This window comes from Stegostoma tigrinum, chromosome 2, assembly GCF_030684315.1.
Source record: "Stegostoma tigrinum isolate sSteTig4 chromosome 2, sSteTig4.hap1, whole genome shotgun sequence".
Taxonomy (NCBI): Eukaryota; Metazoa; Chordata; class Chondrichthyes; order Orectolobiformes; family Stegostomatidae; genus Stegostoma; species Stegostoma tigrinum.
In genome coordinates this window covers 13,639,258-13,658,533 of record NC_081355.1, presented here as the reverse complement: position 1 = coordinate 13,658,533, position 19,276 = coordinate 13,639,258, and the positions used below count along the sequence as shown (strand labels likewise).

At 38.8% G+C, this 19,276-nt stretch overlaps 1 protein-coding gene across 1 annotated transcript in view; it reads right to left on the bottom strand.

Moving 5' to 3' along the window:
* Positions 1 to 19,276, bottom strand: part of LOC125461198 (regulation of nuclear pre-mRNA domain-containing protein 1B-like) — a 54,081-nt gene that overhangs the window by 22,444 nt on the left and 12,361 nt on the right. Inside the window, exons 3-6 of the mRNA XM_048549694.2 lie at positions 12,296 to 12,402; positions 12,092 to 12,189; positions 8,696 to 8,822; positions 8,407 to 8,582 (exon numbers count right to left, since the gene is read on the bottom strand). Coding sequence (XP_048405651.1) covers positions 8,407 to 8,582; positions 8,696 to 8,822; positions 12,092 to 12,189; positions 12,296 to 12,402 — 508 coding nt within the window. The remainder of the gene's footprint in view (positions 1 to 8,406; positions 8,583 to 8,695; positions 8,823 to 12,091; positions 12,190 to 12,295; positions 12,403 to 19,276) is intronic.

Below are 19,276 nucleotides of genomic sequence, written 5' to 3'. Positions count from 1 at the left end.
AAACAGCTCTGTCACCAAGAAACCTGTTCGGCAACATCATTTCACTGCATCCAGATCCACTTAAAGAACCAGCAAAATCAGTGATGAACTTCATTAAAATGTAATTGTAAAATTAAAAACCATAATTCTTCAGATTTTCCGAAGTTTACGTCTGGTACATTGACTCTTCCTTCAAGCCTACTGGCTTCACTTTACAACTGGTGCTCATCTTTCACTTCAATTATGATTGCCTGCAATTTAAAAAAAGTCTCCCTGGCATTTGTGAACACAATTTACCAGGAGGCACTGGTACATTATTCTGTCTGCAGATACAGTATAATAGGACTGGGGGCCTCACACTGGACAGCTCAGAATGCAACCAAAACCAGGACGTGCTATCCAAACAGAGATTTATATACAAATTTCCTCAAGACTTAATTGACCTATCCATGGGAATTTTTCACACCACCAAAAAGCTAGACAGGTCACCAAGTTGCCACACAGAGGTAATGTTACCTCAACGTTTAGATTTAATCCCATCCCTACTTACCACTATTGGCTAACCTTGTGCATCAGAGACCTGTCTTTTCCTTCCACAGCTGTTGGCCCAACAAAGGTGGTTTCCTACACCATTCAGCCCATGTCTTCCTACGAGTCTCTCCACTTTTGGAGCTACTCCTCTGACCACACCTCCCCTCTGCTTCATCTTCACTCCTCTTTTCCCAAAAGCTTTCTTTTCTACACTTATCTCCTATAGGACCTGCCAACTTCACAGTCTTTACTAAGTGTGCAGTGTAACAGCAGTGTTATAGATTGGTATGTTGAACAGATATCACAAACTAAAAAAAAACAAACAGCAAATGGCTATCGTTATTTCCAATTCAAAAATAGCAAATATTGAGGGCCTGGTTGGCCCGATGCATGCTCACCAGGGTCTAGTACCTAATCCCACAGTGATGAGAGTAAATTTACCTCTTTGACTGTACAGATAATGACAAAGTTAAGTTTTGTTTGCACTAACCCTGATGCTATTCCTTTTTAAAAGTCATAGTGTCCAGTCATTAATAGTCAGATCCTCTGTGGTATCTGCTTTCCCATTTGAATCACAGCACAGGCCATTCAGCACATCATATCTGCTCCAGTTCTCTGAAAGAATTAATAAACTCAATCTATTTCACTACCACTTCCCATAGCTGTGCAATTTCTTTTTATAAAGTTAACTCTGAATCAGCTTCTACCACCCCATTATGTATCTCCCAGACCATAACCAGCTGCTTTAAAATTTCTTACCCAACCACTTAGTGTTTTTACCAAATGTATGTAATTTGGTTACCAATCTGTCCTGCCAGTACAAACAGGTGCCTCCTAGTTATGAATGAATTGCCATTTGCTGGTCATGTGTTGTGAAGCATTATTAAGATTTGGTTATCGAATTAGATACAATCTCAAGACTGCATTTACAGGTACAAGCTCTTTAGAAACTGAATGTTGACAACCAAAAAGCTAAATTGTATCTAGTAAGGTCAGAATAGAGTCTCCCTTTATTTATTCATTGGATATGGGCATGGGTGCCTGGGCCAGCAATTAGCACCCGATCCAAACCGCAGAAGATGGTGGCAAGCTGCTTTCTTTAATCACTTCAGTCCCTTTGGTGTAAGTAACCCCACAATGCTATTATGTCTGTTTAGCCTTGGAGTGTAACAACTGCCTCTGGAGATCCAAGTGTTTCTGTTTCACAAGTTGTTTCAAGTCATCTCAAGTTTGTAATTTATTTTAAGCACATGAAAAATTTGAAAAAAGGTCTTGCATTCACAAAAACTTCCTTTGTGAATTTATTTGGGGTGAATTAATGAACCAGCTTTCGGTAAATCAGTGCAACAAAAACAACATCTTAAAAAGTTCCTCATGCAAGTAACAGCAGGGAAATCACATACCACATGTGTGTACTGCAGCTACCAATGCAGAAAATAGGTGTTTAAATTACAAATGGAACATAGCACATAAATGGCATGTCATTGGATATCTGAGGATTGTACAGTGAATTACCTTTGTCTTATTGAGACATACAAGATTCTGAGGGTTTGACAGGTAAATGTTGAGACATTTCCACAACTGGTGGGAACATCAAATTTGGAGACATAGCAGCACAATAAGGGTACACTCATTTAAAATTGAGATGTGAAGGAATTTCTTCTCCCAGAGGGTAGTGAATATCTGGAATTCTGTTCTCCAAGACAGTTGTGGACACTAGATCATGAAAGTACTTCAAAAGGAGGCAGATAGCCCTCAACTGCTTATTACTTGAAGCATCTGTGAGGAGCTGAGGCAAAAGAGAAACTAAGGTCTGGGTAAAATCAGATCTAAGTGAAGGGCAGGACAGGCTTGAGGAGGTAATTGGCCTGTTCCCGTTCCCATTTCCTTCAGTCATACATTCTTTATGGGCACCTGGGTGCTTGAAAGTTCCCACAAGTTCAGGCCTTTGAGTAAAAAAGACAGTGCTTTTGGGAAGGGTTAGGGGGAGTAGAAGGTGGTGTGGTGGCTCTGAGAGCATGATAAGGGATAGAAGAGAAGATCAGTCACCTGCAATAGTGATTGGGATGGAACCAGTGGATGGGGTTTAGAATGAGTTATTTAACTCTCAGAGTTAGGTGCGCATTACCTACAATCCTGCATGGATTTTTTTGTGATAGGATTCAGGGATATAAAAACATGCCAATGCATCTCACACTTGTTAGCATTTAATCAAAACTCCACAAGAGCCATTTCAAGGCCCTCGTGTGGTGCAGCAATAGTGCCCCTAACCCTGGACTGAGCCGCCCTTGTTCAAGTTCCACCAGCTCCAGAGGTGTGCAACAAAATCTCTGAACAGGTTGTTTACAAAAATAGGTCTTTTAAAATAAAATCATTTCAAGAAGGGCTCTTACGGCACAGACATAAGAGGTAGCGTCCCTACCTCTGAGCCAGGAGGCACCGGTTCACGTTCTACCTGCTCCAAGAAAGGTGTAATAGCACCTCTGAACAGGCTGATTAGAAAATATCCAGGTGTCATTTCTGCATCACAGTATACAACCCCAAAGTTATGGCTGTTCAGCGCGCGCGCGGCGGGGGGGGGGGCATGATTTTTTACATCCAGTTGATAATATCTTTGCTGAATAGCATAGTGGCCGAAAAAACAAAATTTGCCTGAATTATAACAAACAGAAAATGCTGGAGAACTCAGTAGGTCTGGACAGCATCTGTAGAGAAAAACAAAAGAACAGAATATATCAGTCCTGGGCCTGCTATTGTGCCATTGATTCTGAAAGCAAGACATAGTAACAAAATTTCATTTCCAGTTAGGTGCTTCACAGTCTCTGAGACTCGACAGAATTCCACAACTTCAGAATATGACTTCTGAGCTCCATTTTCCTAATATCCCCCACCATCTTGATGGCTTTGCTCTCAGCACAACAGACCCATTTTGTCCTTTTCATATGGAACATTTATGCCCACTTTACATCTCTATCTTTCCTTTACTGCTTTTATCACTGACTTTGTCATTTGTTTTGAGCACGTTCACAATCTGTTCCACTTGCTCCTTCTCCCCCCCAATATTTTCCAGCTCCTTGCAGTTCCAAAGAACAGCCATATTGGATTCAAGATATAAACCTAGTTTCCCTCTCCACAAATGCAGCCAGTCCTGAATTTCTCCAACACTTAGCTTTCATTCCAGATTACTGACAGCCACTGTATTTTGTTTTCACTTGCTTGGAAGATAAACAGTTACAATCAACCTTCTCAACTATCTTGTTGTTGCAGGAAAGAATACACTTCTGGCAAAGGTTACATATATATTTCAGACGTTGAATGATTTAACAATTACATTGAACAGAAAAAGCAGGGATCCTACCATGTTACCAGTCCAGAATGTCACCATGTTTGATCATTTGAAAAACGAGCAGCATTTCTATTCCAATTAAAACTTACATTGATTGCTCAAAAAAAATCAACTTGAATTAAAAATCTGTTTTGCCCCAACTGAAATCATATTCAATCATGTAAAGCAATTTGTTTTCTGCAAAACATACAATACTTGTCACTAAATTAATCTATATTTATTGTCAAGGCAGAAAACAAAGAAATTAGGCTTTTCTTGCCTTGCAGCCTTGTTGCATTAGCTAGATGCAGTTAAATGTTATTTAAAAGAACTGCTCAAAGAATTTATCTTCACTTCAGAAACGAAGTGCTCCTTGATATTTTTATCAGAAGACACAGCAAGAAAACCAGAAATCCCTCTGATGTGCAGACAAGAAAAATTAAGTGGGGGAATAAGCAAATGGCAAATATGTTTAAAACTATTTTGTAAGTGAGAAACTCAGAAAAAAAATCAAGGGACTGTTTAGAGTGAAGACTTGAACATAACATCAGTAAAGAAAAAGCATTGGAGGAATTAATGGAATGGAAACACAGCAAGTGTTCTAGACTTGATATCCTTAACCCTGGTCTTCTAAAGAAGGTGGCTATGGAGATAATAAACAATAGTGATAGTGACAGTTCAAAATTCCCTAGATTCTGGGATTCTCCCAGCAGATCAGAACATAGCAAGTGTGCAGAATATTCAAGGAAAAACGGAAACAAATAAAAACAAATTTAAAAATGTACAGTTGAGTTAACATCACACATTGGAAACATGCTGGAATCCATTCACGTTAAGTGTTACAGCATGCATGGAGTTCATTTTGTCCATTATGACTGTACCAACTCTCCAAGTGAGCATCACAACTTTTTCTGCCATTGATAGCCTTGCATTTTGTTTCTATTTATCAAAGGAGCGGTTACAGAACACTTAGAAAAGCATATTAGACAGAATCAACATTATCTTATGAAAGGAAAATGGTATTTGACAAACCTATTAACTTGTGTGAGGATATAATTAGCACAGTAGATAAGAGGGCACGAGTGGATGCAGCATATTTAGATTTTCAAGAGGCATTCGATAAGCTGCCAGGTGGCAAATGCAACAAGAATGCTCCCAGTGACTGGGAGTCCAGAAGGAGGGGTCAAAGATTAAAGATGTAGGCAGGCCCTTTAGGACCGAGACAAGGAGATTTTTTTTTCCATCTAGAGTGTGATGAGCCTGTGAAATTCTCTGCCACAGAAAGCAATTGAGGCCAAACACATGTTCCAGAAGGAGTTGGAGTAGGTCTTAAGGCTACAAGGGTTAAAGGATATGGGGGAAAACAGAGCAGGGTATTGAGTTCGATGATCAGCCACCATCATATTGATTGGCAGAGAAAGCCATGGCCTACTCCTATTTTGTATGTTCTTGCACAAAATACCAGTTCACGGAGTTTGTTGTGTGGAGGTGACATGTTAGAATGGATAGAAGATTGGCTAAAGAACAAAAAACAGTAGCAATGAAAAAAAGGACACTTTCAAGTTGGTAGGTTGTCACTAATCAGATATCGCAAGTTCAGGGCTGACTGAGGTCTCTACCAGCCAGAATCTTTATTAATGACTTACATTAGGGCTGAGTGTAATGTACCCAAGCTTAATGATGCTATAAAGCTAGATGAGAAAAGTAAACTTTAAAAGCAGAGTTTGCAAAGGTACGTAGAAAAGTTAAATACACAGCAAATGTGGTAGGTGGAGCATAAAGTGAGAAAATGCAAAAGAATCGCAAAAACTGAACTTTTTTTAAAGCTGTGGGAATCTTTCAAGTATTCAGAAGGATTCAGCTGTCCTTACACTAAAAGGAAGTTAGAAGGCATGTACATTAGTAATTAAGAGAATAGAAGGCCTTTAATACAAGTGCAAATGGAGTGCAAGTATTAGAAATTTTACAGGGCTTCTGGAGGACGACATGAGAAGTATTCATGTAATTTGTATTTCATACTGGATAGGGGATATACTTCCCTTAGATAGATTAGAACAAAGGCTCTGTAGGCTGACTGCTATGAGAAGGTCGTCATGTGAGAAGAGATGGAGTCGAAAGGACCCATATAGCTGAATGAGATGATCCACTGAAACACAGAACAGAATTTAAATTAAGACGGCAGGGAGCCACACCCCCAATGTCTGCCTCCAAAATCTGCAGCAGACCTGATCTCCGATGGTCCTGGGGAAATGAATTAGTTGTTAATTAGCAACAGGAATTCCTGGCTCTGGGGCTTCAGTGGGGACATTTAGTTGCTCTACCTCCCCTACTAGGCAGAAATTCTGTTCCTAGATATGCAGGTCAGAAGCTGGTGACACTCCAGTACCAGCAGCATCATGTCTTCGGCAAGAATTGGCCAGGGTTTTGCGTTCAATATTAGACTGCTGGAGAAAGCTAAGAAAGGGCGGGTTAGAGGGTCATGAACGTAGTGTCACTGACCTAAAGGGCACAGGAATGACTCTCAGCACGCATGCATACACACCCCTCCCCATTCTCTCCTCCCCACAATGGAAATATCAGCAATGGTGGTATGAGGCACTTAGGTAGGCAAGGGCATCCATTGGTAAATGCGCAGGAAGACTGTTTCCCTAATAAGTCTAGATCATGGGGCCACGGTCTCCAAATATGGAGTCAACCATCTCATACATTGATTGTGTAGGTTGATGAATTTTGGAATTCTTTACGCAAGTAGACTATAGATGTTCAGTCAGTCACTCAATACATTCAAGGCTGAGTGTCAACATTTGAATAGCAAAAGGATACTGGGATTAGGTTGGAAAATGGAATTGAAAGTGAAGATCAACCATGAACATTATATAAACCAAGTGAGGAACTAAATAATCTTTTCCAGTTACTATTTCGTGTCTTTTGTACACAAAGCATTTAGAACTTCTCTGGATGCCATATCATGGAAAATAAAAGTGAACTCCCTCCCTCTGGAGACTGGGTTGAAACTTGCCCGACTTAAATTACAAAGCTAAAAAGTGGTCCCAAATCTATTGTCACACTACTTGAGTGGTCAGAACGGTAGCTGCTATTTTCATGTACTTGGATTTTTTTAAACCAATTAACTCTGAAGATTGATCCCCAAGAATAACAGGAAGGAACCCTATTCCTTGCAACAGATAAACATGCTCAGAAACTCAGAACTGGATGTATATATCCGTCAAACTTCAGCTAGGTAAGACTAACCACATCAAGATGACCATCTGGGCAATCAATCAGAGTTATTCTGAGCAAAGAGAAACTAATGCCCTGAACACACGGTGGGAGCATAACAACACTGTTCAAATACGAGCCAGATTTATGATCTTATGTCCAATTATTTTTCTTCTGCTAAGTATTAATCGACTTATTGGAGTTTCCACCATTAGTAGTCACCCATTGATATTTCACCCAAATGATCACTATTTACCTGACCCAGGGTGGCAGGTGTTGACAGGTTTGCTGACAACAGAGAATATCTCAGCGGATCTCAAATTTGCTCTTAGCTTGTGGGCACAGACTGTCTAGACTGCAAATCAAGAGCAGGCATTTTAACTGATTCTAGCTTGCTTGACCCAGACGCTTTGAGCCTGATTGTACTTCCTTACCAATCAAGCAGAACTGAATGGAGACAAAACTTAGAACCTGCCTGGTCTTCATGGTACAGACGAAACACCACTGCAGCTTCAGCCACCAGCTGAGCCCTGTCTTTGCCAGGTGTCCTTAAACAAAGTAAGACAGTCATTCCATCTGAGCTGGATTCAGAAGTTTAGACCCAGTCACCGAGAAAACAAACTACAACATATCTCACTAAGACTTCCAAAACGTAAGAGAAAATCTGCTAATTTAAGAAGTGCATTAAAAGAAGAACCGTGGAGGGGGGAAAATAATACTGTTTACAACATACAACAGATTCAGCCATATTATGAATGCTCTGTCTCAACTCTATTCACCAGGCTTGGCTGCATACCTCATTAGATCCTTAGCATAAAAAAAACCTATCAAACAGTTTTAAAATTTTCAATTGATTGAAACAGTCTTACTGGTGAAAGAATATTCATTAAACAAAGGAAAACAAGGGTATTAGCAAACAGCTAAGTTATATTTGATTTTTATTATTGTTTAGGGGATAGGGAATACGCCCACTGCCAATTATCGAATGCACAGTTCTGAAATGGGTCCTTGCTACTGCATAGTTAACTTTTTTTGGCTCCAAAGTTGGTGACTAATAACGGGATCTGTATCTGAGCTATCCTGCTCAAAATGAGAACACAACACATATTGTTTCTTTGTGGTTTGTTTATTTCTTTAACTGGAAAGCTGTCAAGTGATTGAAGACCAGCATTGTGTGGCAATTCCACGCCCACCATCTGTAACAGAAGCTATTGATAGTTAATAAAATCAACTACGGAGCAGGGGAAGAACAAAACAAAAATCAGTGATATTTAGGTACTTACCCCAGCATCCTAAAAAACACGGAGTGCTTTAACAGAAAAAAAAGTAACAAGTGAAAAGAAATTACGCACTTCCAGTTTACGCTCCTTCTCTGCTAGAATTTCATTTTGACTACGGATGTAATCAGCCAGCATTCGTGCCAACTGCTTGCGATCTTCCAGTTCTGCAGCCAGTCTGCCATTGTAGTCTGCCAAGAGCATGCAGGCCTCATCCACAGTTTTGGAAAGTCTGTCTGCCGACTCTTTGTCTAAATTGGAACCATAAACCACATATTACATCCAGGAGAAATTTTTACAACCATTTCTTCATTTGAAAATTTCAAAGCAAGCAATTTTGTATCTATGGAAATTTGCTACTTGCCTGTTATTTTATCTAACAGAGAAACATCTTGAACTTCTGGTGGCAATGATGCAATCTTCTGTCGAACAGCTGCATCACCAGAAGCTGCATTTTCTAGCTCTTGCAATGACTTAATTAGATCCTCAGTCTGACACACAAACAAAAAAAAAATCAGATAAACGACGGTGTTGCTTGAATCTCATATTGGCACTCTTTGGCAACTGCATAGCTTTGCAAATAATATTTGTTAAGGCTGTTTATACAAGTCCAAAATTCTTGTGAGGTGGAGCACACAAGTACTTGTAGAAAACTGAAAATCTCATTGAATTGGCCTTTTATGATCAGTGCACTGCTCAAGGTAGTGGTAGAAAATACAATATACAGCTCAACTGTGAACTGTGCAATTCTACGTAACTTGACATATCAGATTAGAACTGCTTTGAGGAGGACAGGCTAGAAAGGGGTAAAAGCAATAAAGACAGATGTACAAATATTATAACTCAATGCAAAAACATCACAGCAAATTAATTTCTATGTTTCACTGCCACGTTGCCATTAGAAATATTGCTGATTAAAAACATAATACAGGATATCAATAACAGAGCCTGTTGGTTTAATAGTAATGGTTTTCAATTCGTAGCAAATTGCAATGCTGTTAAAATACAAACACGTCATCTATAAATAGCTTGAGGTACTGCTTTACAAATATTATCAAATGCCCACAAGTCACTTTACTGGACTGTAATTAGTTTAAATTCAAAAGAGAAATTAAAAAAAATTATTACATACTCATGGGGGGACGGTGGCACAGTCGTACTGTCACTGGACCAACAGTCCAGGGGCCCAAACTATTGCTTTGAAGATACAAGTTCAAATTCTATCATGGTAGCTCGTAGAATTTAAGTTCACTAAGTAAATACGAAATATACAGCTACTCAGTAATGGCAGTGACCAGAAAAGCATCATCAATTGTTGCAGAAACCTATCCAGTTCACTAATACCCTTCAGGATAGGAAGGTGGCCATTGTCTCATCATGTTGGACTCAAAAAGTTAACACTTTCTCTCTCCAGATGCTGCCAGACTTGCAGAGTTTCTCTAACACTTTTTCTATTTCCAATCTCCGGCATCCACAGCACTTTTCTTTTATATTAGTCTAGAATTCTTATCTGATCTACTCTACATCTGACTATAAACTAAGAACAATGCCTTCTGAAATAGTCAAGCAAGTCACTCAGTTTAAGGTCAATTAGGAAGAACTTTTTTTTAAATCTTACACAAGTTATTTATTTTCTGCATGGCAGGGTAGAGGAGGAGGAATTAACATACCAAAACAGTTTATTTTATGGGAAGCAAAGAGAGAAAGCATTTTACAGTTCTCAAGGATGCAATTAGCTAAAGAGAAGATCTGTTGTGAACTGAGTGATGGGCATTTGGTAATATTTGCAAAGCAATACCTCAAGCTATTGTACAGGCAATATTTGTATTTTCACTTTGACAGCACTGCATTTGTCATCATCTGAACATCAGATTTGATTTGTTTTTTGATTTCAAAATTTATCCAGTGCTTTGACTCAGTTTTAAGTATATTACACAGTCAACAAACAGACCAGGACTGCCCAAATACTCCATTACATGATGAATAACAGCACAACACAGGACAGTATCAGTAACAGTATCTGTGGAAAAAAAATAACTTGCAACGCATGACTGGGAAATTCTGTGGCCAGTATATAGATTCATACAGTAGTCAAAATTTGGCTAGTGAGAAAACCATTGAAAGAATTTTGCCAAATACATTAATCTTCAAAATAAACAAATATTGATGAATAGGGCTCAAGATAAATAAGAGGGATTAAAACAACTCAGAGCGCTTCCCCAAAAATACTTCCTGGTAGGGAATTAGGAAACCTCTAACAATGTGCCAAAACTAATACTAACATTTTTTTTTAAAAAGTTGGTAACAGACAATTTACCTGTCCGTGTAGTTAAGTCAATGTTGAATGCCTTTTAACTTAATTTGTATCCAAGGTAGATAAAGGTAAAGGAAGTTCTGGTTGAATACAACAGAGAACAAGTTTCAGAAATATTCAGCCTAAATAAAAAAATGTCTTTTGATATTTGATCAAGTAGTTCATTGAGATATATCACAAATAAATAGCTATAAAACAAAGATCATTGCAGACTCCTCAGTCATGTGTAGCACACAGCATGAAATTAACTTGGCAGAAGGTAAACTCTAGAAATGTTTATATCTGTAACAGATCAATTTGTGGTCATTCATGAGGGCAAACAGACCTGTCAAATTATTCCTGCTATGAATTACATGGATCTGTGTGCAGCAGAGAATGCAGCATAACAGCTATTCTATGATAATACACTTAACACATGCTTTTACAGTGCTTACAAAATCTTTTATAAATTTTATTCAAGTTTCATCAAATAAAATCTGATTATCCAAATCAGCTTTTCCTCCCTTTTCCTGATGTGCTTCCACTGACACCAAACTGAACTTGACTGCGGATAATCAGCAACGATAACAAGCAAGGTCGCTACCAAGAAGTCTGATCCTGTTCCTCTACTTCGTGTGAAATCATGGAAATGTGCCTGACAGATAAGTTACTGGGCAGCAGTGAAGGGCAGGAAACTTGGAGCAAAATATGGAACCTCTCTAGTCCACTATGACAAGACCAAATACAACATTCAAACTGCTGCTCTGAGATTAACAAACTCAGCACTAAAATTTATCCCAGAACATCCTGTGCCCTCTATTTCTAGAAGCATTACAAACTGCTCAATCAACTACTCAAAGGTGATAGTTAGCACTTAAACAAAAAAAAAGCCAGTTGTATTTTGTCTTCCTGACAATGAAACAGCCATGACGAGTGATTAAATCCACCTTCAGCTAAGATATCTTTCATTTTTACTGCACTGAAATACACTAGAATAAGATTCTGTTTTGGTGAAATGCAGCTGCCAATGTAAACCTCAAAGCTTTATATGATCAATAATCACTGATTGGGCCAGCATCTAATGAGATTTGATGTACTATTACAAATTGGACACAGAATTTCCTAGTGATGACCTGCAAATTACTGCGTAGCAAACTTTCAGTCATGACATCACAAAGTGTATTCTTCTGGGAGTCAGTTAACCTGCAACAATGCAAAGCAAGAAGTACCCAAAAGAATGGCACCACAAACAGCCACAGACTACTGGCTATCAATTCACTGGAATTTTGTTCTGGTTTGGGTTTGTTATCAATGTTACTTTAATTTGAAGCAACAGTAACCAAATTCCAGGGATTGATTACAATCTTGAATTCTGACCAGTGGAGCTCATCTGACAAAAATCCATAGGTTTTCAGAAATGCACAACTATATGCATTAGTCATTTTATGTTAAATAACCTGGCAATACCTCTGGTGGTTCTTTAGGCGTACTGTTGGAGAGATAGTCATCATCATCCTCCTCCTGTATTTGTTCAAAGGTACGTTTCTTGGCCTTTTTCTCTGTTACTTAACAAGCAGTAAAAGACAAATGTAACATTTATTTTGAAAAGTCAAGAATTAAAACAGAAGTCCTTGTGCCTTCCGCTGCCAAGGTCTACATATTTACACTTACAAAGAATTTGTTTAAGCTGATCGATGAAGTTGTTTTCATAAACCATCCTCTCTTGCCAAATAGCTAACACTCTTTCCAAGTGCTTCTTACAATTTTCATCAGATTCACTGTCAAATAAGAAAGCAACATGCAGTTAGAGTCAATTTCACCTCCAGATTTGTGCAACATGTACTGTTACACAGGAATTAAACTGGTCTACAACATTTATTTCAGTGGATATGAGCAAAGAGGGAAACAACACATTAGTACAAAGGTAACAGATAAAACAACTAAAGCTATTTAATGTGTCTGACCTCATCTTTTGGGATACTAATCCTCTCTCATTACAACATCTGCGAGTTCCTTAATTCAGTCCTACGTCTATTCTCAACTATCATCCCCTGAACACATTCCAGCTGCTGACTGCTATTAAGGAAATACAAGACGATATTCTCTCCACAGTTTTGCTCACTACTTGTAAAAATTTTAAACCATTGTTACTTCCCTCTCTGTCCTTCTAACTGCCTGTTTTGTCTTGAATGGTCTCCCTTGAATCATTTTTTTTCAAAGGTTGAAGGGCTCCATTGCATCTAAACACATAAAACAGTCCCTTCACCTAACAATTCTTCATCATTTTCCTGTGCATTACCTTGTGCTATCAACTGTGTCTCAAGGTCCCACACAATATCAGAACATGGACAGGAGGGCTCTGAGTTCTGGCCGATATTTAGACCTTGTTACCATTAAGAATTGGTGAGGTGATTGTTTCTCACTGACCTACTTGCACAACTTGACTGTTGTGCTTCCCTCCGTTATACATCATTTTTAGAACATTACAGACCATAAATATTATAGACCCTAAAATAAACAGAAGAATCAGGCCAAATGGCCCACTGAATCTCTCCGTCATTTGATCATGGCTAATATACTTTGTCACAATGAATGCAATTTGCTTAAAATCCCAGTGTTTTTCCACTGGCTACACATATCATGGAAATGCACGATGCAAAAAGAAAATGCACAGCAGTCAAACAGTAATTCCAGACCAAACTCCCACAGGATAAACAAACTAATTTATTTTAGCATTACATTTAATTTGAGGACCCATTATTCGAAGCAACTGACATTTCACAAAGCTCTCAAATATAGCACATACATGCAAAATATAGCAGAATTAAAAGGTGCATTAATGAAGAATTTATCATTAATATACAATCAGTCTACTTCGGTATACTTTTCCATACACTAGTTACAGACTTCTGCACACCTCGACTACACAATGCCTTTCAAAACAATGCAGGTCAAGTAGCCAAGACAGGCAGACAGTTTGGTTCTGCTGTTAAGGCAATGGTATAAAGGAAGCCAGTTTGTTAGGAATAATACCACTTATTGCCAGTAGGTGGGCTCTTGCATTGAGAATACTGTGTTGAATGAAGTTCCTTCCAAGAACAGATCCCAAGAGTCTTGGTTATTCTCCAGGCGTTGACAAAAAAAATGACTCCATCAAAACAGACAGCTTCAAACCCAAACTTTATTTAAGGGAAATTAAAATCAAGTGATGGGCTATCAACAGAAATTGCTAGAAAACCTCAGCAGGTCTGGCAGCACCTGCAGAGAGAAAGCAGAGTTAACGTTTCAGGTCAAGTGACCCTTCCTCAGAACAGGTGAAATGCATCCTTAGATCACGCGCGCTGAAACGTTAACTCTGATGTCTCTCCACAGCTGCTATGCTTTTGCCAGCAAAAGCTGTTTGTGTTTCTGATTTTCAGCATCATGGGGGTTCATTCTGGTTTTATTTGGTGGGATATCAACTTTTCTCCCTTATATATTAGCCCAGGAATCTGATAGAAAGCCCAATGTAACTTCTCAGTTTGTTAAATTTGGCTTCCAATTGGCTTGTTGCTCAGGACCAGTAGTGCTATCCATTTTAGCACTGTCAAATTCCCCAAAAAAGACAGAATTACTTGATTCTTCAAAAACATTTGGATGTTAAGTGATTACATTGGTTATAACGTAGTATAAAAATCACCAGGGATTATTTTGCATTCAACCTTTCTTTCCTGGTGTCACCCAAATGAAGCTCCATGACTATTGCATACAAGGAAGGAAATGAAAGTTATCATTGTTTGGTACACCTGTGCAATAAAGAGGTGTGCTGGAGTTGTTAATGTATGCTGTGGATGTGTCATTCATAAGAGGGCAATTTTTTTCTTAAAAATACATTAACAGGACTTTGGAAACAAGGTCAGCAGTTATTGCCCACTCCCAACTTCTGCCTGGGGTGGGGGTCTTATGTACTGCTTGTTGGCTATTAGCTCTGTACACATCCAACCAAATGGAGAATATGCCCTCATACTCCTGACAGGCACCTTCTTTACTTCATAAAGAACAGGAAGGTGTTCAGGAGAGGAGTTCAGTGCTACAGGATTCTTGATCTTTAACCTGCTTTAGTAGACACTATATTTATACTGTTAATCTTGTAAAATCGCAGATCTATGACAACCCATAGATGTGAAGGTAGAGATTACAGCAATGACAATTTTGAATTCCAGCGGAAGCAGTCAGATTTCCTTCAATTGGAGATGGACAATGTCTGCCATGGATATTGGTGATACAAATGGCAAACAGTTCTTGCCAACTAACCCCCAACTCTGAATGTTATCCTAGTCTTGCAATATGAACTGTCTCAATATTAGACAAGATGCCAGAGATGAACAGAATGCAGTTCATCACTGAGCATTCGATTTCTGATATTTATAAAATGAGGGAGCATCTTTAAAGCAGCAATTGAAGTAGCCTTGGCCCATAACCCTGTCCACAGAAACTTTCTGGTAATGTGCTGGATTGGGCACAGGCAATTGGGCAAAAATGTAAAATAATCATAACCATTTCCTTCCTGTTAGGTGTGACTCCGACAGGTGGAAAGAACCTGCCCCCCACCCCTCCTATTGTCATGCCAGATTCTCACCAACTTCAATTGTACAAGATCTCCATGTTGTGATTACGGCCAGACACCTGGCTGTTCTAGGCAGGATACCCCAAGCGTGAAGCATCTGGTTAACTGGCTCCTCTTCATTCACCTGCCTCCTCAATCAGTTGCAAAGTTATTTTTTAAAAAAAACATCACTTTTATCATAGATGTCTCTCTCTCTCAAACACAAGTGAACTGGTGATAAAAAGGGCCAATTTAAATCAGGCTTTCTTGAATTAACAGTAGAAGTTTATTATTTAAACACAAAATTAAAATCATACAGATTAGAAATAAGAGACAAGTACAAAAGAAATTTTTTTAAAAATACATACACAGATCAGTCTCAGTTATTCAGAGAGCAGTTACATGAATGCTGCAGAGTAGATTACCAGTCTCATTGACGTTGGTAGGTGAACAGTTGGCTTCATAGTCCTTGGTTTGATTGGTCGAGACTCATTCTTTATGCCTCTCGATAGTGACTGAATTTCAGAATTCAAGGCAAGCAAGTCTCCCTTCTAGTTGGTTTGCAGCACTCAGGTAGCATGCAAGTGCTGAAATTCAGGCTGGTACACTTGTCTACTCCTCTCGTATTGAAGCTAGCTTTTTAAAAAAGTGTTCTGTGAACTCCAGGACAGTATATCAGACATGCCTGCAAGAAGTGGTTTTCATATGAAGCGGAAATTGTCGTCTCTTCTTCTAAAGTCTCTCCTGACTTCAGGTTTCCTCAACAGTTTTCCTGTATAACTTTTCAATGGCTTCATGCAAGACTTTGCCAGACACTGAATTTATACCTGCAGGTATTTTTTCCCCTCCCACAGCCATTCTCTTTGTTTAAAAGATGATTCTAGTATTAATAGGAAACAATACTTTGGGGCTCTGATGTATCATAATACTACACTTAGTCAAATGCTGGCTTGATATCAAAAGCAGTCACTCTCATTTTATCTCTGCAAACCCAATCTTTTTTCCATGTTTGGAAGAAGGCTATAATGAGATCTGGAGACAATTGGTCCAAAGTCAGCACAGGTGAGTAGATTGTGGAATAAGGGCTACTTGACACGCAAAAGATGTCAGTAACAGTTTTAATTGGATTTGTCCTGTTTTTTGAGAATAGGCCATATTTAGATAATGTTTTTATTTTATCAGGGAGCTGTCAGTATCGTACTTTACTGAGCAGTTCGCTACTGCAGCATGCCTTTGGCATTATAGCCAGTATGCCTTAAATCAGTGCACTCAGTAATTTCCTGATATGTAGACTGAATTGGTTGAAAGCTGACTTGTGTGCACAAAGCGAACTCAGAAAGAGACTGAAATTAATTATTCACTCTGCAATTCTGGCTGAAGACGGTAACATACAACCTCAGCTCTGTCTCTAGTACTCACTCTGCTTCCACTCTCTCACACAAAATGAAACATGCACCTGACACCAATGGAAGCCATTTTTGCATCAGATTGGACCAAGTCAGGTTAAGACTACTGTAGTAGTATACCAGATTCAACAGCACTTATCGTTCCTCAACTATAAACAGCAGCAATGCTGTTTAGCAGTCTCCCAAACGGGACAGCACAAAAGCAGCCCTGAGCAGTGTAATATCAGTGATAGAAGGCCACGGAAGAGGTTTTTAAAAGGAACACAAATAAATAAGTGAGCTTTGTTAGCAGTTTGAGTGGGTCAGGGAGAAATATGAACTAAAGAGAGAGCATTGAGCGAATACAGGCATTTACCGAAAAAGAAACCAAGAACAGTTTGGCCAAGTGAAGGCTAAACTGGATACCCAGTGGAGATTCAAGTACCTGTAAGATGGTTTGGAGTGTAAAGGATTAAATCCTTATGTAAAAAGACTATTTCAGCTAGTTCTTGAAAATATAAAAATGTTATTTTATGCGTGTAATAAACACTGATGTTCTTTTATTAAAAAGTACATTGTCAACATCTTAAAAATATGTTCAGTGACTGATCACCACAGTAAGTAAACCACGAAAGTAAAAAGAAGAAACAGCTTACAGGTCATTCAACTAGGTTTCACCCTGGGATTATTCAGTGTAAGTCAAAGTAGCAGAAACAGAAGTTGCCATTTAAAAAAACATGGGTCGCAGCTTATTATTGGAAAGTGTAGAATGTAATGCTGAGTCTAGAAGTTTGTAGAATGACTAATCAAAGGATGAAGTGCTGTTTTTTTTAGGAATACATTGAGCTTCATGGGAATAGTCGAGGAGGCAGAGAACACAGGAGTCCTGAGAAGAATGGCATCTGGGAAATAAAACAACAGGCCTGGGGAAGCTCAGGCCATTTGCTGCCAATTGAATTGGCTGCCAATTGAATTGCAGTGTTTGGCAAATTAGGTATCCAATCTGCACAAGGTGAGCCTCCATTCAGATTAATGCTGCAAATTATAATTACAGTAGGTCAAAAGAGATTAAATTGACAGTTCACCTGCAAGTACTGTTTGGGGCTCTGGATGTCAGGAGGTTTTATACCCACAGTGAGCGAATGAAAAGGAAAAGGAAGTGGGGCAAACAGCACATTCAGACTGGAGATGATGCTTTGGAAACAACAATCACGTTGGATGCATCAGAAGTGGCAAAAAAAAAAATGCTGCACATGGAGGATTGAGGTATGAAAGCTCGGAGCAAGGATCATATTGGTTTGGGACAGAGAGAACACAGAAAATGTAGTGAACATGGTGAGGAGCCCAGTGAATCATAATTGGAGTGGAATCCTCAAATGGAGAAGAGGCAGATTCAAAACACTTGTATGAAAGATAGTCTATTAAACCTAGTATTTAAAGGCCCATAAATGGCTACTTGTCTTGGACTCCACGTCTTTTGGAATTTTCCATAATGATTTGGTGGACAAAGATGTACAGCAGAGAAATAGACCCTTTGGTCTAACTTGTCCATGCTGACCAGATATTCTAAATTAATCTAGTCCTGTTTGCCAGCAATGGTCCATAGCCCCTAAATCATTCCTATTCATGTACTCGCCCAGAGGTCTTTTAAATGTTGTTATTGTACCAGCCTCCACTAGTTCCTCTGGCAGCTCATTCCATACACACACCACCCTCAGCATGAAAAAGTTGCCCCTCAGGTCCCTTTTAATCCTTTATCCTCCTTGACAAGTGGAACAAATGTTATATCAGAACGTGACATGAGGGTGAATGCATGTGAACTGTTCCCACTCAAGACATAAAAGTTACGGTTTGCGATTCTTTCCCTTTTCATAATAGCACCTCCTGCTGCACAGATACAGTTGCATCTTCACAGACTACAGTAGTGGGTCAGTCAGAATAGATTCTGGTTGCTGCTTAGGAAGAGTAAAGAGGAGTGTTAGACTCACCTGGTTACTTGCTGTTACAGAACCAGTCAAGATCAGTATCTTACTTCTCATGAGGTAAATTTTATACAGCACATTATTAGCTGGTTTCCTTAAAATTCAGTTTCACAAACAAATTTTTGTTCAAATACTTTCCTTTTTCTTTCCTCTAGCAGCTCTCAATGCTGTGGTGCAAGTCCATGACTTTGTAGTATTCTTACCACTCCCAGTGCAGCAGAGAAGCCACAGTGCAGTAGCAGCAAGACAGAGGTTGCAAGGGTATTAAACCTTCAGTGGGAAGGATAATGAGAGGTTGAATTTAACAGGACTAATTTATAAAAGAAGCTTCTTAAAAAGGTTTGGGAAGGCAGTTTGCTTGTTGATAACAAATTTTGAGCAAAACCCAAATAAAATTGGAGAACTCTTTAGAAAAAAAGTAGGGAACATTTTCAAGGATGGTACAGTTGCCAGAACAGACAGCCCAACAATCAGTTTAGACCAGAAGAAGTTTTTTCAATATTTGGCACATGTTTACTGAAGTACACTTCTAATTAATTTATTTCCATTTAGTTTATTTTTTAAAAAAAGACATCTCAACTTCAAGACACTCAAGGTAGAAGAAAAATAGCTCCCCACTAGGTTTTGCCCTTGTTGGTTAGACTGTTATTTTTAAGTGCATATTCTATTGCTTTGAAAAAAAAACATTGATTCTCTAAAA